The 27870-nt window shown below is 40.8% G+C and overlaps 1 protein-coding gene across 1 annotated transcript; it reads right to left on the bottom strand.

The window, feature by feature from the left end:
* Positions 1 to 27679, bottom strand: FEM1C (fem-1 homolog C). Its single transcript, XM_078451752.2, has 3 exons — positions 27328 to 27679; positions 25742 to 26472; positions 1 to 4744 (listed from the first exon to the last, which is right to left on the bottom strand). Exons 2-3 carry the CDS (start codon positions 26283 to 26285, stop codon positions 3435 to 3437), a joined length of 1854 nt encoding a protein of 617 aa, XP_078307878.1. The 5' UTR covers positions 26286 to 26472; positions 27328 to 27679; the 3' UTR covers positions 1 to 3434.
* Positions 27680 to 27870: the final 191 nt, after the last annotated feature.

Genomic DNA, 27870 nt, shown 5'->3' with positions numbered 1-27870 from the left:
TTGTATTTGGTGCAAATTTAATTTTATTAAACCTTACAATGAATGTTGTGGCATATCATTTTCCATTATGTGACAACTTATCGGCTGGCATCTGAATACAGTACTTCTTCTGAAAAATACGCAATGGGAAGTGACAAAAGGGAGAAACTAGTTGTTTAGTGATATATGAGGGCAAAAAGAAAAAAAAGAAAAGAAAAAAGAGAGAAGAGAAAGGATGATGACCAATTAGTTTCTCTAGGATCTAACTCTAAAATGGTTAAAGTTCCATGCAAGAATGCTGCCGTCGCATTACGCGAAAAAATGGTTATTATCTCATCTGGTTCCCACAATTCTGATAATTACAAGGATTATTTTACCTGTAAAATTCAACCTAAGGTTTCAGCTGGGCAAAATGATTTTGAAGAGCTACTTTTTCACATACAAATTTAAAGAATTTTCCCAAGTCACAGTAGCTGCAGGGTCTCTAAGATATTACACGTTAAGGTAGTCACTTTGTCAGTGAGCAATTGCTTAACTTCAAAGTCGTCATGGACACCATGTTAGTTTTTGCTGATTTGGGTTTTATGCCCATGTCAGATTTATGGGTAAGAAAATGACTCTTTTTTAAACCTATAATCCACTTGTCTTTATAAAGTAGACTGGTATCTAATAATCTGAGTAAAATGACCATTTCCCTTCCAGGAATGATCAAGAGCGGAACATTGGAAATTCAGCAGGCCTTACAGGGCATTTGTACAGAAATGTCACCAAAACTTATAAACCCCAGCCAACATCACCATGTTACAGTATAGTTTAGTTCGAATCCCACAAGTACAATTAGCTCATCAAGTATTAAAGTACTCATTTGTGGTTAAAAAAAAGGAACATAAATTTAAGTATTTTTTTAATTCAGTCAAGAACGATTGTGAGAATACTTTCAGACAAAGGCCTTAACGGTGTCCAAGGTCACGTTTCTTAACCAACCTCCTCCAGAATGAAATCATGGACCATTCTCAGCTATCAAACTAACGGATTTTTCAAGAGCTCCGAACGGCATTAGATGGCGAACAGAGAACTGTACCCTAAACTGAAATAAGGCATTTCAGTTCTCAAGGCCGAAGAACTGTTCTAAGTGATCAATATTTAGTGGTGGAAAAGGCTATGTCAAGAAATCCCTAGTTCCACTAAAGTTGTATGATTCAAGTTCACCTATAAAGTACAGTGAGGTGTGTGTTACTATACGAGCACGTAAGCCCTCTTATCGCCTCCCAAAAAAGAGGGGAAAATGTTAAATCACTTAAAAATCCAATTGCTCATCATTTACCCCCAAATTACTGAGATCTACTGGTGTAGATTTACTGTACTTACAAAGTTTCCCTTTTTAAAAAAGTAGCTCATGCATATATAATTCTTATACCACAAGGTCAGAGGCAAATGATTTCAAAATACTGATGTCTGAGAGTTCTAGCATATTTGTCTAAATCATAAATTACTAATACATGTGGCAGCTCAAATATCCCATCAAATTTGTCCGTGGTAAATATGGTTTTAAAATCTCTTCATCGAAAGGCTAGAGAGTGACCATTTATATCCCATTCACCCTTTTCAATGGTGAAATTCAATTCACAACCTAGTAAAGATATCTTAAAAAAAAAAAAAAATTAAACCTCAATTATTTAATCAGAAAGTAAGTCTAATGCTTTTTTAGTTACTACTGTTCATTATGAGTTTTGTACTGAATAAAGATGAAATAAACCTAATGTGATTCTTTGCAGTGATGACTCCTTAAATACCATTACATCAAACCCTCAGAATAAAATGGAAGCAAAAACCCAAGTGATCCAGCTCATTCGACTCACAGGTAAACTTGAGTTTTTCTCCAACAAATGAGGAGCTTTTTTATTCAGAACAATTTCATTAAGACATTTGCAGGGCAAATGTGCCATCATAAATTTCATTCTGAATAACAATAAAGTGCTGAATGAGAATTACCTGAATCTTTTTTTTTTTTTTTTTTTTTTTTTTTTAATACTTTTCACTTATCGTTTCTTAAAAGAGCCCTTTCTGTGTGTGGTGGTGTTAGCAAAGCTGTTCGCAGAAAACAAACGAACAAAAAAAACGACACATAAAAAAAGAAAAGCAGAGCAAAGCTAACTTTCAGTAAGGGAATATAGAAAGCACTGCAACCTTTGTGTTTAACTACAGTGACAAATAACTGAGACCAAAGTAATTCATGCAAGGTATCTTTAAAGGTATACTTAGGTTGGAAGAAAGAAAGAATGGACACTCTACTGACCTCTGATAATAGGGCAGTAAATTGCATACTAAAATACCTTAATTATCCTAGATGCCTAGATCTGGCTTGGCAAGCATCATGCCACTGACATGCTTTAGCTCTTTTGGTAACTAAAAGTGATCTGCAGTTCAAGTGCTGAATTATGTCAATGTGACTCATTAAAGCTGTATGATAAACTTTGAGGTTAAATTTAAGCAAATGCTCTACACCTAATCACATCATCAGCACAAGCGGGCCAATGCTGGCGCAGCATGAAAGGTGGGTCGCTTTATAAAGATTCTTCCTTGTACTGCATGATATATTAAGATGACAGACCTAAATTTCAACTGGGTTAATGAGTTAGAATAGATTTGTTTCCCAAATTTAGCACACGATAATTTCAGTGGAGTAGAGAGAGAAACCTCAGAAGTGAAGAAAAAGAGAAAAAAAAAAACAAAGAAACAAAAGAGCTTGAGCTCGGGTAGCTAACCTGTAGCTCTAAAAACTCATGCTACAGAGAGTACCACTTTCATAAAATGAATTTTGTAACGAAACTTAACAGTGTTTTGAGTCGAAGTTGACCAACTGCTGCATAGAAAATGTGCTAACATACAACAGTCAAGTTTAAGCCGGTGCATAGAGAAGATAAAGCACTTATGGTAACTGCAAATGGTTAACAGGTCCGGAGAGGGTGTACGACCTAGCATGGGTCCGTAAGGGGGGAAAAAACTCTGAAGTAGAAATGGTTAGGAAAACAAAGGAAGCGGAAACGGGGAAGAAGCTTGGAGAAGAGAAGGAGGAAGCAGGAAAAAGAAAGATTTTTCGATTGTATAAAATTCACAAACCAGTAAAGTATAAAGACACCACTGAAAAACGGTGAACTCTGTCCCAAACACCCAACAGCAAACAAAACCAGAACAGGTAAGCCTTTGGCAGACAATTTTAGAAATTTGAAGAGGACATTACATTTCTCAATAATTCACCAACAATATATTATATGGTATATTTATATTAAATACTGGGAAACCAATCCTGTCAATCGGATGCTTCTAATGCTTTAGCCAATGAGAGCACGAGGAGATCAAGCTAAGTGAATGCTGGTGTCATCACAACAGTGCTCGTTTATGAAACAACTGTTACCGATTCGTGCTTTGACAGTGCAGAACATACAGTCCGGTCATCATCTATGAAGTGAAACAAAGGTCTCCAGCTTCTCTGGAATGTGCCCTTTGTAATATATTCTATGATTCACTATGACACGAGCAGCGAGACACTGCAGGGTAGTATGGTTTATGGGCTGGATCAAATTTTTAGCTATTTCCTTCTCGTCCAGCAAGTCGCTAGCAGTTTGTTTGTGCAGGTTTGTGGCATCAAAATGTGCACCTGATTTAATAAGGAGATTCATGATGTCTGGATGGTTGTTGAGAGCAGCGATGTGCAGGGGACTGTTGTCGTCGGAGTCTCTGACGTTCACATCAGCACCGCATTCGATCAGTATGGCAGTCACTTGCAGAGATGGGAATTTACAAACAGGGTACCGCCCCACACACGTGGTATTCTTGTCCACGGCCAGATGAAGAGGGCTAAAGTTATTCTTTCCCCTCGGATGCAGCTTCAGAAACCTGTATATCGTCTGCTTTTTGAAATGGTCCTGTTCTAGAGTACAAGGAACTTTTTCTAATAAGCAAATCAAGTGCAAAATAATGGAAAGAGCCTTATTTAACTGTAATGGGTCGGCCGGACACTGAGTTTGTTTGATGGCTCGCTCTATTTCAAGGACACTTTTGCACAGTATGCCCATAAGATCGTCAAATGTAACAGTGGTGCCCAGCAGGCCTTTAGCCCGATCCTGCAGCATAAAAGAGAACAGTTCTGCAAAAGATAACAAGCTGCTGGCGGTCATTGGGCTTAAAGGGTCCAAATTGTTCTGCTGCATATCCAAAGCATACTTCCACAGGTTGATGCATCGTTTGAAGTTTCCAGAGTCCGCATAGACTGCGCCTCTGTATCTAATATAGTAAGAGGTATCGGGATGCGAAGGGCCAAGAATGCGCTCTCTAATCAATAGTGCCTGCATTCTCATCTCATCGGGGTCAGCAATAAGACCTTCTAGTTCCTCTGTACTGTTTACCTCCTTGGCGTAATCGTAAGCCATTATCAGTGTCTGTGGTACTGGCTTGCTAATTATATTAGTCCTATCACTGTACCTCATGTTCATGGCCTTTTTCCAGTATTTCAAGGCCCCAAGCAGATCTCTTTTTTTGTCTACAAATGTAGCTCCCAGAAGCTCCAGAGCATTGATCCGTTCTGTCTTGCTCGTCTGTGCATGGTGAGTCAGAAAATCCACAATATTTGTGTGACCAGTAACACTTGCTGAGAGAAGGGGAGTCATTCCATAACCATCCTTTTCCATCTTGGCACAATACATGAGAAGCATCTTCATGATGTCCAAACTTCCAGATTCCGCGCAATCGTGCAATGCAGTATTACCTTAAGGAGAGGAAAGAAAGAGATTTTGAGGGACCAGGGTACAATGGAACACATGAGGAACCTAAAGAGAAGCAGGCAGTCCCAGGCCGCCCTTTGTGGGACATTAATTTGACTACACATGAGAAAAAATTATCCCGGCACCTAAAACTAGTGTCTGACACACAGCGGAAGTTAAATAAACACTTGTTAAGTTTGGTTACTATATGACCAAATTAGGCATGAAAGGATCATCCAAATCACCAAATGAAATTCAAAATTAATCCATGGCCTCTTGGGTTTTTAAATAATGTTTTCAAGTGCATATTCTTTGACTCAAAAGTGATGAAATGAAATTAACCAGCTATTCAACTCTGCAGTCACTTAACTTTCTGGGTCAGCTTCCACATTTAAAAACAAGAAATTGAATCCATGATATCTAAGATCCTCTAGTTTGATTCTAATAGTAGTCAGAAATTATGTCTTTCAATATTTGATTGTCAAATGGGGAGGTAAGCTGTCTTAGTCAAAATCCTCGGTGACAAAGTACTTTCCTCAGCTCCCATAAGAAAAACAAGTCCACTAAAATCTGAAAAAAATATGTGGGTGGTTCGATATGAAGTTTAAAAGAGACATCTGAAGTGTCCTTTCGTAATGGATTACTTCCCATGGTAATTTAATTTTTTAAACATTTTTTTCAGATGTACTAAATGTTCTGATGCGGTCTTGTTCTTCCCACACGTGGATTAAAACGGACAACAGGCACATGTCATAAAAGCCTGTACGCAATGTATTAAGACAATACAACCACCGAAGTATTTCAGTTGCCCGAGTTCAATGCCAAACATTTTACCAGTTATCATAACAAAAATTATCACACAGACCTTTGGTATTTCTACATGGTGTTTGCAAAAAATCTCAACAGTGAGTCATTTGAGGCACATGTGCAGAAAAGAGTTAACATAGCTGGCAGAGACTGGTTATCCTCAGAAAGAACTAGCTGCTTGCTAAGGGACAGCCCTCAGCTGACACCTGAGAACTCGTCTGGTGAAGAGTTCAGAAAACTCTCCTTAAATGATAAGGGTGGCTTCCTGTTTGTATTGATAATATAGTTTATGCTGAATACCTGCTTTCCTTCTGAGAGCCTGGAATTTGGGGTATTTCCGCAAAGGGTGCCTATGTGACTAGCCTCCAAGAAAACCCCTGGGCTCTGAGTCTCTAATGGGGTTCCCTGGGCAGAAAACTGCTGTGTGTGACCTTTTACGACAAGGAGACAGCGAAAAAAGCCTGCAAAGATTCCTCTCGACCCCACCTGTGTCTCCCCCCTTAGGATCCAGCTGCACACCCTTCATTACGTCACCGCAATACATCTTAGCCATGATTACAATGGTATGCTGACTCACCTCCAGACATGGGGGGATGCTGACACAGCAGGTGTACTAAACACTGGTTTAAACTTGAATACTTCACATAACAAATCTATTAACTAAAATTCCAAAAAGCAAGTTATGACACATTAGGACTTTAATCTTTCCACAGGCTTATCCTGTTTATTCTTCCATGATACCTACAGGAATTACATGATTATCTGCATATATTTATTCTGACTCAAGATTTCAAAGGTCCACAATGGAATGGTGTCTGATGGCATGTGTATATAACCAAGCAATCAGAGAGCCCAGAGCTTCTGACTACTAATGTTCATTTGTTCAAAATAATTTCCATTAAAAAACACAGCTACTACTAAATGTATTTTTAAAACTTTTAAAATTAAAAATCCCTAATAGTACTTTTTCCCTCTAAAAAAGAGACAATATAAGGGAAATATAAGGTTTCAATGGCATTCTTCTCCATTCAGAGTCATATAAAATCAAGAATAAGAATGCAAGAGGGGCACCAGGTGGCTTAGTCAGTTAAGCATCCGACTCTTGGTTTAGGCTCAGGTCATGGTCTCTCGGTTTCATGAGTTCGGGTGCTGTGTTGGGCTCCCTGTGGACAGCCCACAGCCTGCTTGGGATTCTCTGTCTCCCTCTCTCTCTGCCCCTCCCCTACTCGTGCCATATGTGTCTCTCTCAAAATAAATAAACTTAAAAAAAAAAAAAACAACGCAAGAGAAGTCATTTTCTTTTTTTTTTTGTCTGAATTGACTTAGAATTTTACTGTGTTCTTTTAAAACATATTGACATATTCTTGATCAGAATTTTAGATTGTGAGAAGTCATTTTCTTAATTAACTGAATTGCTGTACTGAAATACACCATAGACTGAAAAAGATGACTTTTAAAAATAAAAAACATACAGAAGAGTTTCGCATCTAGTAATGGCAGAGTATGATCAATCTTCCCGGTAAGAACTAGAAAAGCTGAAAAATTTATTTTTAAAAATCTGTTTGATTTAGCAAAGAGCTAAAAAGTGGACAACATCCGGGAGCAGAAAGAAAATTAGAGAAGTCCAGGATTTGGGGAAGCTTCCCCCAGTGGCCTCTACCAATTCTGGAAGCAGCAGCTAGTAAAAAACTGAGTGGAGCTTCTGACAACTTGGCAGAGCCAGGGGAGAAAACCAGAGTCCAGAACCCACTAAGAAGGGAACTTTGAACTGCTCCCTGCACCCCCTCCCTCCCCCCTCACCGTACACTCTGAGTCATAGCTCTGAAGGGCTGCACCCTAGCAGTTAAGGCAAACTGCAAACAAACCAGGTACTGGAGGAACCTAAATCCAATTTAAGATCGTGTTGATACTGAATTAAGGAAATTCGGGATTGCTAGTTAAACTAGTCAAAAGCCAGAAGCAAATACAAATAGTAATTAGAGAAGATATTGTCTATTTGCTATAGCTCAAATTATTTTTTTATACTCTTTATATATAATGTTAAGTATCCAATCAAAGGAACTGCAACACAAAACCAAGACAAATAAGAGCTGATAGGCCCAACAGAAGATCCAGATAATATAGTTATCAGACACAGACCTCAGAATAATAATTATGCTTAGCAAAGTATGAGAGATTAAAAAACATTTCTGAGAATTAGAAAAGTGGAAACTACAAAAAAGGAACAAAACGGATGTTCTAGAACTGAAAACCTCAGTGGGTGGCTTTAAAAGCAGATTACATACAGCTGAAGAGAGACTGAGGGACTGGACAGTAAGTGAGGTGAAAATAGACAGAAAGCAGCATGGAGGGGACAGGCTGGCAAAGCAGGGACAGTGAGAGACGATGTCAGAGGGTTAACAACCTGAAAGCCAGAATTCTAGAGGAAGAAAATGGGCCCAAAGCAATACTTAAACAGCTAAAGTCTGAGAATTTCCTGAAGCTGATGAAGTACTAACCACAAATTTAGGAAGTTTTACAAATACCAAGACAGAGAAATACAAAGAATATCACCTCCAGGCTCACTACAGCAAAACTGCCCAGTGCGAAGGCAAAGAGAGAAACGTTACAACCAGAGCACAGGTGGAAACCACCTGCAAAAGAGCCGCTAGGCTGAGAGCCAAGCCCTCCTGGGGAATAGGAACTTGGGAGTCAACAGAATGGTATCTTAAAAGCACTGAAGGAAGGGAAGCGCCAACTCGAATTTTACACCCACACCAAGAATAAATGTGAAATGAAGCACTGGTTCAGGCAAGAACGAAAAGAGAAAAACCAAGGTACTTATGACCAGCAGACCTAAATACTACGGGGTGTTCTCTCTAGGCAAAACAAAGATGAGCCGCATGGAAGCATCGAGATATGGACAGAAGCACCAATAAAAGGGATAAATACATTAAGAAATAGAGACTTTGGAAAGAACAGTGCTTTGTAGGGCTTGAAATGCATACAGAGCAATGAAACGCTTCACAGCAACAGCATAAAAGGAGGGTAAGTGGAATTCAACTATTCTAAACATGTTTGCAAGGCTCGGACAGAGGTAAAATCAGAAATTTATGTTATTCCTTGAATAGACACATTTCTAAAGAAGGCATCAAGATGGCTAACAGACACATGAAAAAAAGCTGAACATCACTCATCATCAGAGAAATACAAATCAAAACCACACTGAGATACCACGTCACATCTGTGAGAATGGCTAGTATCAAAAAGACAAGAAATAACAAGCTTTGGTGAAGAAAAGGAACTCTCGTGGACTGTTTGGTGGGAATGTAAATTGGTGCAGCCACTGTGGAAAACAGGATGGAAGTTCCTCAAAAAATTAAAAACAGAACTACCCTACGGCCCAGCAATTGCACTACTAGGTATTTATCCAAGGGATACAGGTGTAATGTTTCAAAGGGGCACATGCACCCCCATGTTTATAGCAGCACTACTGACAATAGCCAAAGCATGGGAGGAGCCCAAGTCCATCGACTGATGAATGGATAAAAATGCAATATATATATATTCAATCAAGTTATTACTTAGCAATCATGAAGAATGAAATCTTGCCATTTGCAGCTACGTGGATGGAACTAGAGGGTATTATGCTAAGCGAAATTAGCCAGAGAAAGACAAATAGCATAGGACTTCACTCATATGTGGAATTTAAGATACAAAACAGATGAACATAAGGGAAAGAGAAGCAAAAATAATATAAATACAGGGAGGAGGACAAAACAGAAGAGACTCTTAAATATAGAGAACAAACTAAGGTTTGCTGGAGGGGTTGTGGGGGGGCCCATGAGCTAAATGGGCAAGGGGCATTAAGGACACTTGTTGGGATGAACACTGGGTGTTACACGTTAATGGATGAATCACTGGATTCTACTCCTGAAATCATTATTGCACAATGTGCTAACCAACCTGGATGTAAATTTGAAAAATGAAAAAAGAAATAAATAAAATAAAAAAGAAATTTATGTTATTCCTTTGGTAAGTCAAGGTAGTACAGTAATCCATAAAATAACAGTGGATATGCAGCATGTCATTATTATGTAGTCTCTAATATAGAGAAAGAAAATGAAATAAGAAAAAAAGAATTCAGACAAAAAAATGAGAAACAAAGAACGCAAACCAGATAGGACAAATAAAAATCAGAAAATAGAGATTAAAATCCAAATATGTTAGTAATTACATTAAAAGCAAGCAAACGAAATGTTCCCATTAAAAGACATAAAATGTCAGACTGAAAATACAAATACATAAAACTCAACTACATGCTGCTTACAGGAGACACAACCTTCAATACAAGGGCAGAAAAAGGCTAAAGAGGAAAAAAAGGGAAAAAAATTTATACCCTATGCAAAAAGTAACTATAAGGAAGCTGTGTGATATTAAAATACAGGACTGGGGTGCCTGCTCAGTCAGTTAAGCAGCCGACTTTGGCTCAGGTTGTGATCTCGCGGTTCACTGAGTTCGAGCCCTGCATCAGGTTCTGTGCTGAAAGCTCAGAGCCTGGAGCTTGCTTCTGAATCTGTGACTCCCTCTCTCTCTGCCCTTCTACCACTCACACTCTCTCAAAAAATAAATAAATGTTAAAAAAATAAATAAAGTAAAAGGACTAAGCAGATGCTAACTAAGCAGACGTTAAGGCAAAAAGCATGGCTAATTAGAGATAAAGGGAAATATTTTATAAGGATATAAAATTCAAAACAACATAAAGATACTGTAATTCTAAATTTCTTTTGACTTAAGAACATAGGTTGAATTATATAGAGCAAAGAATCAACAGAACTCCAAGGAGAATCAGGCAAATGCACAATCGGGCAAGTACACCTGAACACACTTCTCAGTACAGAAGACCAAAACCAGTAAGGATATAGAAGATTTTGAACACAATTAACAAACATGATTTAACGGACATACATAAATGAACACTGGACTCAACACCTGTAGAATACCATTTTCTTCCAAGGATATAGGGAAGAATAGAAACATCAACCACATTCTGGCCATAAAGAGAGTCACACAGAAATGTCAAGGGACTGATATCCCTGATTATGTTCTAAGTTCACAATGCAAGTTAGATATCAAACACACACACACACACACACACACACACACCCCAACACCAACAAAACGCTAGAAAAATCTCCATATATTTGAAATTTTAAATATATACTTCTAAATAACTTACAGGTCAAGGAAGAAATCCCAATGGAAAAACTGAAAATATTTGTAACTGGATGAGAACAAAAACCTTAAGTAATTGATCTGGTGGGGTATGGCTGAAATTGTGCTCAAAGGTACATGTTAGAAAAGAAGAAAGGCTTTAAAAAGATGGCCACACTTCCATCTCAAGAAAGTAAAGGAGAAAAACAGTAAATTAAACCCAGAGAAAGCAGAAGCAAATAATAAAAAGCAGACATCAGAGAAGAAAACAGTATCCATACGGCAGCACAGCATTTTTTATTTTCCTAAATGTTATGTATCAACTGTTGCCCCTTTGTCATCTTACATCTATAACTATGCAGGCAGAGAAAACACTTATTTTACAAATAGAAAACAGAGACATTAGTAATAGAACACACACCCATGCCTCCCAATCACCACCGTAGTGCTCTGCTCATTCCTGGGGTCATATTTTAAATGCTAGTCGTCCTCAAATCTGATGAGTAAGTTTTATCTAATACAAGCCAAACCTCCTAATGAAACTCCACTGATCATGTTACTTTCCAACTCAACACCCTTCATGCTTCCTCTAAAGAAACAGCTGAAAATCTTTAAGATGGCTTGAAGAATCCCACAGCACTGATTCTCAAGGCACTATCTGTGCAGGGTGGGAGGACAACAAGGAAGAAATCCATAGTTTTAGAAAAAACATGTGAAGCAAAGCTGAATCTTGGTTAGTGGTAACACACGTAAGACACACTATGAGGAATGGATTTTACCCTACCCTACTTCTCCAGCCTCATTTATCAGCACGTCCAATACGAATGCTGCACTGTGAATCTTGCCAGGAGCTGGCAAACTTCTTCTATAAAGGGCTCGACAGTTATTTTTAGGTTTTGCAAGCTGTAAGGTCTCTGTTGTAGCCACTCAACTCTGCCATGTCAAGAAGTATCCAGGGACCATACGTTACATGAATGGGGACGGCTGGTTTCCAACAAAACTGTACTTATGGGCACTGAAATATGACTTTCATGGCATTGTCATGAGTCATAAAATATTCTTCTTCATTAAATTTGTTTCCAACCATTAAAAGGTAAAACACCTTAGCTCTCAGGCAGTGCAAAAACAGGAGGTGGGCAGGATTTGACCCCCGGCCATAGTTGGTCAACACTCTCATTCAAAAGACATTATCAATCATTCACATGGCAGAGACCCCACTTCTGCTTCCTGTCACTCTGTCCTAAGTGTCCCTCCCAGCACGAGGGACAATCCCACTCGTGTCCACGCCTCGGCTTTTCATTTCCCTGTAATACACTCTTCTTTACCATTTTAAGTTCTCGTCCTTCAAGTTTCAACAGAAACTTCAGCTGCCCAAAGAGGCCATCTTGTTTATACCACATCGATTTGTCATTTTGAGAATGCCTAGTGAATAAATGTATCACTTATCCTGGTAGATAACCCTACTACATGGGCTATTATAATATTATGTCATATCTTCTAATAGTAAAATATTACTGCCACACAAACCAGTTTTCTTACCTTAACAGTCTATTCCTAAAGTATACAGACCCCATGTAATATTTCCTTTGTATCCCAGCTAGCAGTTACCACACTGCTAAGGCTAAGGTAAGATTCTTAAATTTTTGAAAAATGTTTATTTATTGGGGTTCCTGGGTGGCTCAGTTGTTAAGCATCCAACTTTGGCTCAGGTCACCATCTCGCAGTTGGTGGGTTCAAGCCCTGCGTCAAGCTCTGTGATGACAGCTCAGAGCCTGGAGCCTGCTTCAGATTGTATGTCTCCTTCTCTCTCTACCCCTCCCCCGCTCACACTCTATCCCTCTCTCTTAAAAATAAACGAACATTTAAAAAATATTTATTATTTATTTTGGGATAGAGAGTGCACAAGTGGGGGAAAGGGAAGGGAGGAAGGAGGGAAGGAGGGAAGGAGGGAAGGAGGGAAGGAGGGAAGGAGGGAAGGAGGGAAGGAGGGAAGGGGGGAAGGGGGGAAGGGGGGAAGGGGGGAAGGGGGGAAGGGAGGAAGGGGGAGAGGGGGAGAGGATCTTAAGCAACTCCACACTCAGCGTGGAGCCCAACACGGGGCTCGATCCCATGACCCTGGGGCCATGACCTGAGCCAGAATTAAGAGTTGAACGTTTAACTGACTGAGCCACCCAGGCGCCCCAAAGATTCTTAAATTTTTAATAGCTGGTATCACAAAAAGTGATTCAAACTTAGGATAAAGCTTAAAAAGTAAAACCTCAAGAGAGAAATCTTAATTACTCTAACAAATTATGTATATGACCACCACAGCTTCATGTCCTAAAAGCCCTGAAAAAATGTTTCTGAATTATAGTCTAGACCTTGACTCAAAAGTTTAGAAAAGGGAGGCAAAAAAAAAAAAAAGCGTAATTTTAAAGCAACTATAATTTTTGTCTGAAGTCTCCAAGTCTTTCTACATAGATGTTTTGATAAAGTTCTAATCAGTCTATTTACAACTGTTTCCTGCTTTTCTCCTACATCTGTCATTTTGTCACGATGGGCTACCGGTAGGTACATGGTCCACATGAACTCCATGGATACTACGCAATCATTATTAATGGCTCTATGGTGAGTTCAAGCAAGGAGGCATGAACCAAGTTAACACAAACACCTCCCGTCAATGGATGTCTGCAGAGCTTCAGGATTTTCGCTATTACAATTAGTGCCTAAAAGCCTGTAAGGACAGATAACAGACCAGTGACTGCCAGGGGCCAGATTGAGAGGGGCTAACTGCAAAGGGGCATGAAGGAACCCTTGTTCTACCTTTACTATACTGGTGGGCAAGCTACAGTGTATGTGTATCAAAACTTACGGAACTATTTGCTAAAAAAGATGAGTTTTATTGTATAAAATTATACCTCGATAACTAAATGACAAAAAAAGTAATGTCTAATTTAAAATAGAATCACAAATGTGTGAAAGCTTAAAATACATCTTTAATTCATTCCAAAGTAATTAGACAATCTTTTAAAAGTTCTACTTTTATAGGAGGCGCCTGGGTGGCTCAGTTGGTTAAGCGTCTGACTTCGGCTCAGGATATGATCTCACGGTTTGTGGGTTCGAGCCTCAGGTCAGGCTCTGTGCTGACAGCTCACAGCCTGGAGCCTGCTTCAGATTCTGACTCTCTCTCTCTCTCTCTCTCTCTCTCTCTCAGGCTCTGTGCTGACAGCTCACAGCCTGGAGCCTGCTTCAGATTCTGACTCTCTCTCTCTCTCTCTCTCTCTCTCTCTCTCTCTCTCAAAAATAAACATTAAAAAAAAAAAAACTTTTTTTTTAATAAAATAAAATAAAAGTTCCACTTTTATAGTATTCTTTCTGGTACTAGAATGAATTTTCGAATTTTAATTTATATTACTTCTATACCTAGATACACAGAGCATCTTCCCATGTCTGTTCACAAACTTTATTGTCTTTTATGACAAGTCTATTTACGTTCCAGTTTCTGGGACTATTAGTCTGACTTTCTCTATGCATTTTATAAAATGTTGATCAGTTATCTGCTATATTTATGGTATATACCTTGCTCTATTGTTTCGTTCGAGAGACATGCTTTCAGTATTAAACGCAAGGTCTTGTGAGAAATATCTAACAAGTTGAATTTAAAAATCAAGTTAACTATGTCCTGATGACTAACCTCTGCTAAATTATACGTCAAAGACCAATAAAATTGTATTTAATTTTTGCTAGGTTTATTAATGACTTAAACTCTGGGTGGTATAACATCATGTGCCAGGCACTACTAAATATTCAACTGAAGCATTTTCCCTGGGTTATGTGCCTCTTAAAAATGTTTCCAGGGACATCTGGATGGCTCAGTCAATTACACATCTGATCTTGATTTCAGCTTCGGTCATGATCTCACGGTTTGTGAGTTCAAGCCCTGAGTCGAGCTCCATGCTGACAGTGTGCAGTATGCAGCCTGCTTGGGAATTCTCTCTCCCCCCCGCCCCATTCATGCACACATGCTCTCTCTCAAAAATAAACTTAAAAAAAAATGCTTCCATAATACACAAGATTCGCGATCTCTACCTCATAAGGTCTTAATTTTGTGTCCTCAGAGTAAGAAAGCCAATTAAAAATAGAACACAAGGTTCAAAAATAAATACTAATATTACCAGGCACCTTAGATGAAATTAGGGATATTTAGCATTGAAATTTAATTTACCTTTAACTAAAGAAAAAGAAAGAAAGAATATAAACATTGTATTATATAATTCTCAATGCCTGACTCAGAACATGTTCATTTGAAGAAAAAATAAAACTTGACACTGAATTCATTATGGAAAATGCTTATGATTTCTCAAAAGGCATGTCTGTTAAAAGGCCATTTCTTAAAAATCAAGCTAATGGTCCAAGTGTTAATTCAGTTAAAGTATTTATGCAGAAAGTTAACACGGTATGATCTTAAATATATTACTTTTCAACCCTATAACCGAACATAGAAACAGTGCGAAGAATCTGGAAGAATAAAAGGTAGCCCTACTCGTTGAGAGGCTTCTGGGATGGACACTAAGGGAAGGAGACGGAGGTGCGCACGCTTGGTCACCAAAGGGAGGTGGGCTCGGGGGATGGGTGAAATAGGTGATGGAGACTGAGGGGCACACTTGCCGTGAGGCGCACCGGGACGGGGTAATGTGTGGAAGCGCTGAATCACTATGTTGTACACCCGACACTAACGTAACACTGTATGTTAGCTATACTGGAATTAAAATAAAAACTTAATAAAACAAAAAACAAACAAAAATCATGGCAGTATTTCTCAAGAAGACCTTTCTGCAAGCGCCAATCTTGGCTGCTGTTAATTCTAGAGACCTGTAATCTTGTGATAGCAGGCACATGAGACTACACTCCACTGTGCCTACCGAAGGGGTCAAGATTTTCCTAAAATAAGTAATCCAAAAACAAACTAGTATTTTGAGTAATAACTAGTTGGAGCCCTAACAGTTCCCTGGCTCCACACCAGATGTTTTGGGCTTGACTAAACAATAAATAAGTGATTGTCTGCATGAGATTGTTACCAATCAACTAACGACTTAAATCATACAAGAACTTCAACACAGAATTTATAACTATCTCCATTTGAATAAGATTACTTAGGGTCTCCAGGATCAGAATTAAGTCAGTTCCTAAACCACTCCCAATTTCTATTTTTATTGAAACAAAAATGTTCTCGTAAGGGCTATACAATGTTTTACAAATACAAAATGTCTACTCTAAACTGCTTTTTCTAACAATATCAATTCAAGAGATTTTGCTGTTTTGTAAAGTTCTCACACAGTTCAAGTTTTGTGTGTGTGTGTTTTAGTCAAATAAAGTTGTGCTTCTCAAGCTTTAATGTGCACAATCACCACAGGATCGCAGTAAAATGCAGATTCTGATTCAGGTGATCCAGGGTGGATCTAAGTGATGCCTACGCTGCTGGTCTTTGCTACTATGAGCACCAGGGAAACAGAGGAGGAATCTTATTTTCAAAACAGAAGAGAAATCTTATTTTCCTGTTTGTCATATTGGTGTCTGCCATTAAACTAACACATCTAATAATGGTATCGAGAAATACAAAGAGAAGGGGCACCTTGGTGGCTCAGACGGTTAAGCATCCAACTCTTGATTTCAGATCAGGTCATGATCTCACGGTTGATAGGTTCAAGCCCTGTGATGGGTTCTGCACTGGCAGCACAGAGCCTGCTTGAGATTCTCTCTTTCCTTCTCTCTCTACACCTCCCACACTGTGCTCTCTCTCAAAATAAATAAACATTAAAAAATAAAAAGGGGGGGGTTCCTGGGTGGCTTAGTCGGTTCAGCATCCGACTTCAGCTCAAGTGATGATTTCACAGTTCACAAGTTCGACCTCCGCATCGGGCTCTGTGCTGACAGTTCAGAGCCTGAAGCCTGCTTCACGTTCTGTCTGCCTCTCTCTCTGCCCCTCCCCCACTCGCACTTGGTCTCTGTCTCTCAAAAATAAATAAACATTAAAAAAAAAAGGACACATGAAGAGAAGTTGAAAAGGAGGGTTAGGTCACAGCCCTATTTCACACCACACAGAAAAACGAATATCTCCACTCCACCTTATGCATGAATGAGAAAATTCTATGCCACAGCAGGAAAAGGGTGTGTTCTATGACTAGATCACACCATTTGACCCTCAGAAACTTTCCTTTGTAATAAAGGATATCAGTAAACCCTGCAGTGTATTCTTAACAATTTTCTAGTTTAAGTCAAATCTAAGTGATCTACAAGGTGAATATTTAAGAAATCAGTTTGTAAAATAAAATCCAAATTGCTGTGAATAATACCTATCAGAAGAGTGAAAACACCAACGTAAACTGGTACAGCCACTGTGGAAACAAAAACACTAATTCGAAAAGATACATAAACCCCTATGTTTATGGCAGCACTGTTTATAACAGCCAAGATATGGAAACAACCTGAGCGTCCATCGACAGATAAACAGATAAAGACGACATGGTGTGTGTGCGTGTGCATCTGTGTGTACACACACACACACACACACAATGGAGTAATATTCAACTACAAAAAAGAATGAAATCTTGCCATCTGTGACAACATGGATGGGACAAAAGGGATGGTAAGTGAAATAAGTGAGACAGCAAAAGACACAGATCATATGATTTCACTTGTACGTAGAATCTAAAAAACAAAATGAACAAACCAAAACAGCAACTCATAAATATAGGTGGTTTCCAGAGGGAGGGTGCAAGGGGGGATGGGCAAGATAGCTAAGGGGGATTAATAGGTACAAACTTCCAGTTATCAAATAAGTAAGTCATGGGGATACAGAGTACAGCACAGGGAATACAGCCGATAATACTGTAGTAACATGGCGTGGTGACAGATGGTAACCACACTCACTATGATGAACACTGCGTACGTTATTACTCAAATCACTATGTTGTACACCTGAAACAAATACAATGTTCTGTCAACTATACTTCAATAAAAAGAAAGGAAGGAAGGAAAAAGGAATGGGAGGGAGAGACATTTTATAATCACTTCAGTTTTTACAAAAAAAAAAAATTAAGTCTGTTATACATACTCATTTCACTTGTTCCTCTTATTTTAATGGTATACCTGACTCCCTTTCTGTTACTCTTAACTTCTCTCATTTTCTTTAAAAAATTAAATTTACTTAGAAAAATAACAAAGTGATGGGGCACCTGGGTGGCTTAGTCAGTTAAGCATCGACTTCGGCTCAGGTCATGATCTCACAGTCTGTGAGTTCGAGCCCCGCGTCAGGCTCTGTGCCGACAGCTCAGAGCCTGGAGCCTGTTTCGGATTCTGTGTCTCCCTCTCTCTTTGACCCTCCCCCGTTCATGCTCTGTCTCTCTCTGTCTCAAAAAAATAAATAAACGTTAAAAAAGTTTAAAAAAAAAAGAAAAAGAACAAAGTGAAAAAACAACCTACCGAATAGGAGAAAATATTTGCAAATCAAATATCTGATAAAAGACTTGTGTTCATAATACATAAATTACTCTTACAACTCAGTAACGATAACCCAATTTTAAAACGCGCAAAGAGACACCTGTCCAAAGAAGATAAACAAATGGCCAATAAGCACATGAAAAGCACACAATGGTGAACATCATCACGTGAAATCAAAATCAAAATCACAATGAGATACCACTTCACACCCACTGAGATGGCTATTCCCCCCTCCAAAAGAAAAAATAGTAGTAACAAACGTTGGAGAGGGTGTGGACAACTGGAACTCTCCTACGCTGTTGACAGGAATGTAAAACGGTACAGCCACTTGGACAATAGTTTATCTGTTCCTTAAAAGGTTAACAGAGAGTTGCCATGTGACCCAGCAATTCCACTCCTCCATATATGCCTAAGAGAAATGAAAGCACACATCCACACAAAAACTTGTACATGAATATTCTTATCAGCATTCTTATCCTAATAGCTAAAAAGTAGAACCAATTCAAATGCCCATTAACTGATAAATGGAGAAATGTGGTCTATCTACACAAGGGATTATCCAGCAATAAAAAGAACATGCTACAAAATGGACAAGCCTTGAAAACAATATGCTAAGGGAAAGAAGCAAATCACAAAAGACCACATATTAGGACTCCATTTATATGAAATGTCCGTAGCAGGCCTATGTCCCTAGAGGACAGAAAGATTAGTGACTGCCTAAGGTTTCTGCACTTGGGGTGGGAGAGGAGAAGGGATGCAGTGAGTATGACTGGATATGGGTTTTGGCGGGTGGGGGATGAAAAGGTAGTTGTGGTGATGACCACACAACTCTGTGAATACACACTGATTCACACACTTAAATGGGCGAACAGTACGTCTCAAAGCTGTCTTAAGATCAAAGTACTTGCGTTTTTGGTAAAAACTTTTGACTTTCAGAAACAGCAATTAAAGGGTCTCTAACTGTAACAGACTTACTGGAAATGCACAAGAACAATTCTCACCGCTGCTCTTTAGCCTACCGTGCCTGCCATCCACTCTTCTTCAGTTCTGTGGCTGGGACCGTGAGAGGCTCACTTGCAAAGGAGGGGAGGGGGCCTGCGATTCAGCTGCAGAACAAGGCTGATTCCAGGTATTTCATTCCTGGAATAACTAAATGGTATGTGTTAAGGGAAGAGGTAAGAAGGGGTAGAGAGAAACACTTCAGGGTATCTAAGGGGCACTAGAAAGTTCCTCTGCTCAGGATGTTTCCCTTCCCCATGTTTATGCTAACACCAGAGATACCTGAGAACGGGAGTTTGAAGGAAAAAAAAAAAAAAAGGAATCAAAACAGAATCAAGGACAAACTGTGCCAAGGTTACCATGTGCCCTCCCTTCATTAATCCTGTGTATAAGGCGCTGAGTTCGAAGCATATGGAAATTTAACGACACAGGTCCTTGAGCTTCCAACAAAGTTCAATGCTAAAAACATCTGCATCCAGAAGTAAGATGAATTCTTATGACTGAAAGGGAATCAGAAGTGCCTAGGAGACGGGTCTTGACATCAGGTGCAATTTCAAGGCTAAGACGACCTGAGCTTAGGAATCCAGACTAAAAGCAATCAACGGTAGTGTAATGTGATGAAAATTACACAATGTCAGTTGATGAAAACATCAACATTACAATTGAGACTCATTCAAACTCCCTTTCCTGGCCATTCTTCCTAATGGTGGGGGACAAAAGGAAGAGACATGTCTTCCTCAGATTTGCACCCACATGGCTTCTTTACCTGGGCCAGTCCCCACCTCTATCTTCCATCACATACCTTCCTAATGTCTCAGGAGCATACGTCTCTAGAATGCCAGAGGCTTCCTGAATTTTGTTTTAAACACTTTTTAATCTAGGGAAATCTGATAAAGACAGACTTGGTGACAGTCCCACTTGTACCCAAAGGTCAAGAAGTAAAACTTAACCTCAGCCTTAAGCTCAACTCGCTGCCAATAGCCCTAAAAGGGCAGTAGTGTTCAGGATCTACTTATTTTCTCCAACTTCGGCTCACTTGTGAGGATTCACAGTTCAAAATCCAATCTCCAGGCGCAGAGGAACACGATGGCTATCTCCCCACTGGGCTCCATCTACACATTTTTCTGCAGCTTCGCTTCTCCAAGGAGGATATCAAGTCTCCCTGGAGATACAGAGACGTACGCTCAGGGACACAAGAGGGCAAGAATGAACGTGGAACCACTCAAGGGAGCAACTTGATGCTCTGGGATTCGAATGTGAATGAATTCAACTAGTAAGTTGTTGTTTTTCATTATTATGAAATCAGAATGAACACAGAAACGCCACAAAACAGAATGAAATTTGATGTCCCTCTCTTCACCTCTTCTCTGGAAGTAGGTGTGTTGAGGTGAACCTATAGCTGAGAATATTCAAAGTCAAGAAAGAAAATAGAACTACTTCCAACAGTCTCAGAGAGTCCTGAAGTACAGGGAAACAAACTACCTAGGTGACAAGGAGTATCCTCTTGGTCCTTTACCTTAATATCAACAGTTCTTAATTTACGGGGCAGATTTTCTTATCTAAAATAATTTTGCAGCTACAGTGGGTGAAAAAAAAAAAACAAGAAAAAAACAGTAAGATTTCTTTTTTCAGATTTTCTTGACTGAAATACACCTAGACCCCAAAATGCCTATCCTATGGGACAGAACTAATATAATATGCCTAGGGTTTGCTTTAAACTACTGCAGAAAACAAAGGAGAGGAGAAAGAAATCCCCTGGAGTCCCACCTGTACTGCTCTTTTTTCACAATTACAGTCTTCATTTCTCATTTCATGTCTCCATGTGTGTATTTATTTCCATAGTGAAAGAAAAACACAACAGTCCCTGCCAACAAGGAGCGTATAATCCTTTTTCTCTTACATCCAGCACAGTCATTCAACAAACTCATTTACCAAATACCCACTACAGGCCAGGCTCTCTTTCTAACACATGGATACAAACACCAGCCGCAAACTTTCACTGCCTTACCTCTACATAAAGAATAAAATCAAACTCCTTTATCTAGACTTCACTCTAGCCCTGAGCGCCCTTTGGTCCAAATATGCCTTTTCCAATTCTTGGACCCTCCAAGCAGATCTCTCAATGTGCCCTTCCTCACACCATAAAACTGTACCAAATGCATTCTAGAGATATGAACCCCAACAATCCTTTCAAGGCCCAGTTCGGCATCTCCACGAAGATCACATTCTTCTAAAATCCACCAGCGTGGACTTATACTAATCCGTTAGCAGTTGGCAAATGTGACGTCCTGTGTCTTCTCAGAGCCTCCCACAATGTCCAGCACAATGCCTTGCCTACAGAAAACTCAGTGATTCTCTTATTACCAATTAACCTACTTACCTTGGGTATTTAAAAAGATTAAGCCATGCATGAGGATAGCATGAGGATCCTGCTAGGACCAGTGTCCCCAGTCCCGACTCAGAGAAGCTCTTCTGCTCTGTAGCATTCCAATCACTTTCAGCTGCTCAATTCCCCAATCGAATCAGGGTGTAAAAGCAGAACTGAAGGGCGCACCTAACTGTACTACAGACCCTATTCTGAACTGAACAACGAGAACATAAAAAAAAAAGGAAAAACAAAGCAAGCCAAAGATGACCATAACCGTGAAGGGCTGAAATGTGATCACTCTGACACGGGCTTGTTCAATCACTTCTGATTTGTGGTCTACGGCTCTACATGGCAACCCACTCTCCTGTTTCAAACATCAAATGCTGTGTTAAAATGGAGAAGTATTTCTAAATATTTCAAAGTTTTTCTCCTTTCTGAATGCCAGGGGAAAAGAAAGAACCCACTGTCTCCAGAGGTAACGAGTTGGTTGCGAATAGAATATTACCATGTATCGAATAGAAGACAGCGTGACTGCAAAAAAACAATGGAATACAATGGAACGTAGAGGTCATGTGTTTTGCATTTAGGCAGACGAAGCATAATCTGCCAGTGTCTTCTTTCTTCAGAACCATTTCCAACAGTGAACACACACAATTTCCTAAGAAATTATTCTATTTTATCCCTAGTCTCACCAGTCTTTTCCACTTTTTGGACAGGAGGAAAAATGGGGGGAGGGGGGCAGAATCCTTTCTTGATGTTCTATCGCATAGATCCTTCTCCAATGTTCCCCCTTAGATTCAACTGGTTCCTGCTTTTTTATTATGCATTAATCCATAAAACAATCTAGAGTCAGTAAGAGAGTGATTATCAAGGAATGGAAGCTTCAGGATCAGAGTGGGGGAGGGTACATATATACTTTAATCAGCCCCCAATTTTCATTAAGAATCGCTGTAAAGGGGTGCGTGGGTGGCTCGGCAGATTAAGCATCTGACTTGGTTTCGGCTCAGGTCACAATCTCAGTTTCATGAGTTCAAGCCCCGCATTGGGCTCCATGCTGACAGTGCAGAGTCTGCTTGAGATTCTCTCTCTCCCCCTCTCTCTCTCTCTCTCTGACCCTCCCCCACTTATGCCATTTCACCCTCTCTCTCTCTCTCAAAATAAATAAGTAAACTTAAAAAAAAAAAATCACTGTTGAAATTAAAAGACACCATGACAGGTAAAAGCAATGTACACAAAGTGATACATGTTATATATATTTTTAAAATACTATATTTGTATGTATATGTGTGTGTGTATATATATACATATATGTGTACATATACATATATATGTATATGTACACATATATGTATATATACATGCATATATGTATATATGTATATGTACACATATATGTGTATATATACATGTATGTACACATACATACATATATATATGTATAAAGGAGGCTATCTGAAAATAATTTTTGGTACAAAATTATTTTCTCATGGTAAGTGTAATTTTTTGTAAAAGCCACAAGTGGTAGATACTGATACAGCAGGAAAAAACAACTCTAGAATTAGATCATTTGACCAAAAGAGGCAGCATACATGTCCTCACATGCAAAGCTATGTGATGATGGTGATAAAAGGAAACTTCTTCCGAAAGAGCAAAGGTAATCGAGGGAGATACCACTCACAGTTTACTAGGGGAAAATGCTCACACAAATGTGATCTGCTTAGGGCACAGGTGTCTCACACATTCTGTCTCCAGAAGTAGACAAAGAACCTCTGAAAACCATAAGGGAAACAGTACCAGGACTCATCTCTCCAATGACCTAAGGGTTTAAAACAATTTTACTTAAATATGTAAGTTTAACAATCTGTGTATTATTAGGCTAATGAATAAAAAACCCAAAGGAAAGAAACAACAAATCCAACAAGCCTAAACAAGCAGCCATACCTTTTGTTTTTGATGTTTATTTATTTTATTTATGGGGGGGGGGGGGGGGGACACAAAATCAGAAGCAGGCTCCAGGCTCTGAGCTGTGGGGCTCAAACTCACAGTTGAGACCATGACCTGAATAGAAGTCAGGTGGCCCAACCAACTGAGCCACCCAGGCACCCCAAGCAGCCATACCTTTTAACCCTCTCTCAGCTACTTACGATTTCAAAGCATTTCCCATGGTAACCTGGTCACGTAAGCAGTAACTGTCCTCTTAAAACAGGCTTTCTTTAAAAGAATGAGTGTTGAAAACAAACAAAAATGTCATGCTGTCATTTGAGCCAACAACCCACCTCAAAGACAAGCAAGAACAAATGAAAAAATGTGTAAGAAAGAATGTCTACAGGAACATTTTTTATCCTACTGAAAAGACAGAAGCAAGATAACCCTCCATTAGGAGAGTATGCAGCTACTGAAATTAAAAGGCTGTAATTAGTGGCATTACAGATATTATTTATTAAGCTAAAAAAAGGGTTACAGAAGAAGAGCATATATAATAAAATTACATACATGTATCTGTATGATAAATTCAGAAATATTTTTCGAAAGGATTGTCTATAAGTGGAATTTTGTGAGATTTTTATATTTTCTCTGACAAAAAAAATTTACAGAAAATCAGTGAGCCTGCCTTTTTTAAAAAGATCATACTAATTTCAGTGAATTATGTCCAATAACTATGTAGTGTCCCTTAATTGTGTGGTGTAGGCTCTCCAAAAGGCAATCAGAGGCTCCCACAATGATAAATGCACCCTTTGATTCGGCAATTCCATTTATAAGTATTTATAATACAGCTATTCTCACACAGTGTGCAAAGCCACACTTTTGTTTAAGAATATTCACAGAAGCTCTGCTTATATTGGATGTGACCTAACTGTCCATCAACAGGGCCTAGATAAATTATGTATATTGATACAATGAAATACTGTGTAGCCATGAAACAGAATGAGGCAGCTCTGTGTGCTGGAGCTGAATGACGTCCAAGATAATTTAAGGTTTAAAAACAACAACAACAACAAAATAATATGCATCAACTAACAGAAGGGAAAGAGGGAGGAAGAGACATAGACAAGTATACTGTCATCGCACAGACTATCTCTAGAACACACAAAAACAGGGAGAGTGCTTATAAACAGAGGCTGCAGGGGGCTGGAGGTCTAGAAATCAGACTTCTTTCTCATTGTAAACACTGGAAATCAATTTGAATTGTTTGAATTTTTCGTTCCATGTATGTAGGCTCCTTTTAAGTTTTAATAGTTTTTTTAAAATTGGGCTGTGAATCACTTTGCTATTGTATAAACAAACATGCTGAAGGGGGAAAAAAAGGTTCCAAGCATCAAAATACGCTACCAAAACAGTTGTCTTTGAGAGTTTAGGGAAAAAAAAAAAAAAAGCTTCGCAACTATCATTTGCTGCTTTAGGTTTATTACATCCCTGAAAATTACACACAGTTGTGAACCTGAGCCCTTCTTTTCCACAAAGGTGTTGACACTGTTGCTAGCCAACAAATCCACGCCTTGTTTTGTGCTCAGTTTTGTAGCATATTTTAAAATCTGTTTTCTCTCTCGCTATATTTAATACATGCTCACGTGAAAGGGTTTTCTATTGGCCACACAATAAATTAAGAGAAGAAGGGGACAGATTTTCTTTTTCCACTGACATTAATCCTTCCAGGTCAGTGTGGCCTGGCCTTCCCTGACAAAATAACAAATGAAATGCCTACCCAAGACACAAGACAATGAGTCACTAAATATAGTAGTTTCTACTACAACCGCGTTCTTTAAAAAACAAAAACAGAAAACAAAACAATCTAGGCTAAAAAAAAATACGTTACCTTGAAGTATATTCTCAAGTAGACTGAACACAAGCCTAAAGGCTCAGGTCAACTGTCACTAACATCCCCTGTAAGTCTGGGGAACCCAGGAATTGGAGAGTACTCCAAATAAGAGATGGAAAATGCTACTTAACACAGCGACTGAGGGCTCGTTATCACCCTCATTCAGCGTATTCTCAAACATCAGAGAAACAACCAACAAGGTTATGCTGAAGGGACACCTAGCCGGAACAGGTCTGCCAATGTGGGCTGACTCAATGCCCACTGTTTACAGTGATGCAGCCAGCTTCCTGAAAACGATGGTAAACACTTAAAACACAGAAACGAAGAGGCTGCACTCACCTTTGACACTTTTTCTGTTAACGTCTGCCCCCTTTTCGAGTAAATACTGCGCAATCTCTTTGTGTCCTTTGTAACAGGAAATCATCAGGCACGTATGCCCGTGGCGGTTTGATACTTCCAAATCGGCTTTGTGTTCCACAAGGTACTTTACTATTTCCAAATGGCCATCGAAACAGGCGGCTCGGAGAGGGGTTGAATTGGTCAAAGTGGTGTTGTTGACGGACGCTCCATGATTTAACAAAGACTGAACCACCTTCAGATGTCCCGCGGCAGAGGCGGCCCACAACGGCGGGGCCCCCTCGATGGTTTCGCCATCAAAATTGACGGAGCCCCCGACCTCTATGCAGGCACTGCACTGCTCTAGGAGGAATTCCACCATATCAAGGTGCCCGTACCTGGCGGCCATCAGGAGTGGCGTGGCCCCATTCGTTTTTTCAGAGATCAAGGAGGAAACCTCCTCTTTGGATTTGCTTGCCAACAACTTGGTGAGAAGCCGGAGTTTGCCATCCCGAGCTGCGTTAAACACTGCGGTCTTTAGATCCATTTATGTCCGGTTGAGTTGGCTGCGCTTTTTTTATCCTTCAAAGCAAAGCCCCAGCCTAACTCTACGGACACAGGCAAGAGTTACAGGAACCAAAGTTCAATGTTAATCACGGCACTCCAAACGGATATAAAACCACGGAGAGTGTGTTCTGTCTTGCCTTCCAACATCTGAAAACCAGAGCACCAAACTAGGAAAAGGAAGGAAAAAAAAGGGGGGGGGGGGAGGATTTGTGAGTTTTCCATAGGTAAAGGCAAAAACACTGTTTAGGTTTTCTTAATTTCTACTCTTAGGGGGAGGGAGGGGGCCGGATAGTCCCATACTTAAGGGACAACTCAAGCCACCAAAACACGGTGGGAAAGACTACAAAAAGGTTACACACAGACCCAAATGTTTTGGTTTGGTGGGAGGCAGTTTCTTTTCTATATACGGTAAACTGAAACACTACAGGCGACCGGGTTTTCTCGCCTCCAGAGCAGCCCAGCATTGTTCTAGTTTTTGCTTTGCACACGCCCAGGGAGAGTGCACCCGAAAGCGGCGAGGGACGCGGGTTCAGAAATGTTTCTCTTCCTCACATCTGCAGAGGGGAGCGAGCCAAGGGCGCGAGACTGAAGGCCTCGCTATGGCCAGAATGGGTTTCGAGAAGGAACAAAAAGGTCGGCCACGACAAACCGCGGCCAGCCAACGCCAAAGCCCTCGCCCGACAAGGTTCGCTTTCCTTTAAAACTACTCGAAGCTCTCAGGAAATCCGGCCGCCTTCTAACTTCGCCCGCCCCATTTTGATCCCCCCCCCCCCACCCCGCAAGGGATCGCAGGTTCCCCCAGACCCCGTGCCCCTCCGTAACCTTCACCGCCACCTTCCCCGGACCCCGGCCGCCCCTTCCCCGAGCGACCACGACCCTCGCCCGCCGGGCCGCCGAAGCTGGCGGCCTCCGGCCCGCCGCCCGCTGCCGGGGGCGCCCTCCTTCCCCTTCCCGCCCAGGCCTCCCCGCGGGCGCCTCAGGCCGCAGCCCGGGCTCCGGCAGGCCCTCGCCGCCACCACTACCTGCCCGGGGGCTGGTCCTCCCCACCGCCGCTGGCCGCTCGGGCTCGGGCCGCCCCCCTTAAATTGAAACCGTTGTCCGCGCCGCCGCCCGGGCCGGCCTGCTCCGCCTGCAGCCGCACAGCTACTCCATGCCCCGCGCCCCACAGGAATGAATCCGGCCGCGCCGTTCGCCCCGCCCCGCCACGCCGAGCCGCCTCCCGCCCTCCCTGGCTGCGCGGGCTACAGCAGCTGCAGCGGATGCCGCGGCGGATGGTGTAATGGGCTGCGGGCCGGGGGCCGGACGAGCCTGAGCCAGGTTTCACATCACTGACGCGGCAGCCGCGCCATTGGGCCGGGGGAGGGCGGCGGCCGCCGCGAGCAGCCGCGTAGGGGCGGGGCGGGGCGGGGCGGCGCGGAGGGGGCGGGGCCGCGACCCGGCGGAGGACGCACAAGCGTGAGGCACGCCGAAGTGGGCGGGGCGCCACGAGGGGGCGAGGCCAAGGTGTCCGGGTCGGTGGGGGGGTGCGGCGAGGACGCGGGTTCCTCCGCTCGCCAGGTTGCCGG

This window comes from Panthera onca, chromosome A1 (genome assembly GCF_046562875.1).
Source record: "Panthera onca isolate mPanOnc1 chromosome A1, mPanOnc1 haplotype 2, whole genome shotgun sequence".
In the NCBI taxonomy this organism is placed as follows: Eukaryota; Metazoa; Chordata; class Mammalia; order Carnivora; family Felidae; genus Panthera; species Panthera onca.
Note: the sequence above shows the minus strand (reverse complement) of the source record. Positions and strands in the feature narration are given on the sequence as shown.

Coding starts and splice junctions, on each gene's coding strand:
- FEM1C (XM_078451752.2), bottom strand. CDS start 26,285: ATGGATCTAAAGACCGCAGTGTTTAACGCAGCTCGGGATGGCAAACTC. Junction 4,745..25,741: donor TAACAGAAAAAGTGTCAAAG/GTGAGTGCAGCC, acceptor CCTCTCCTTAAG/GTAATACTGCATTGCACGAT.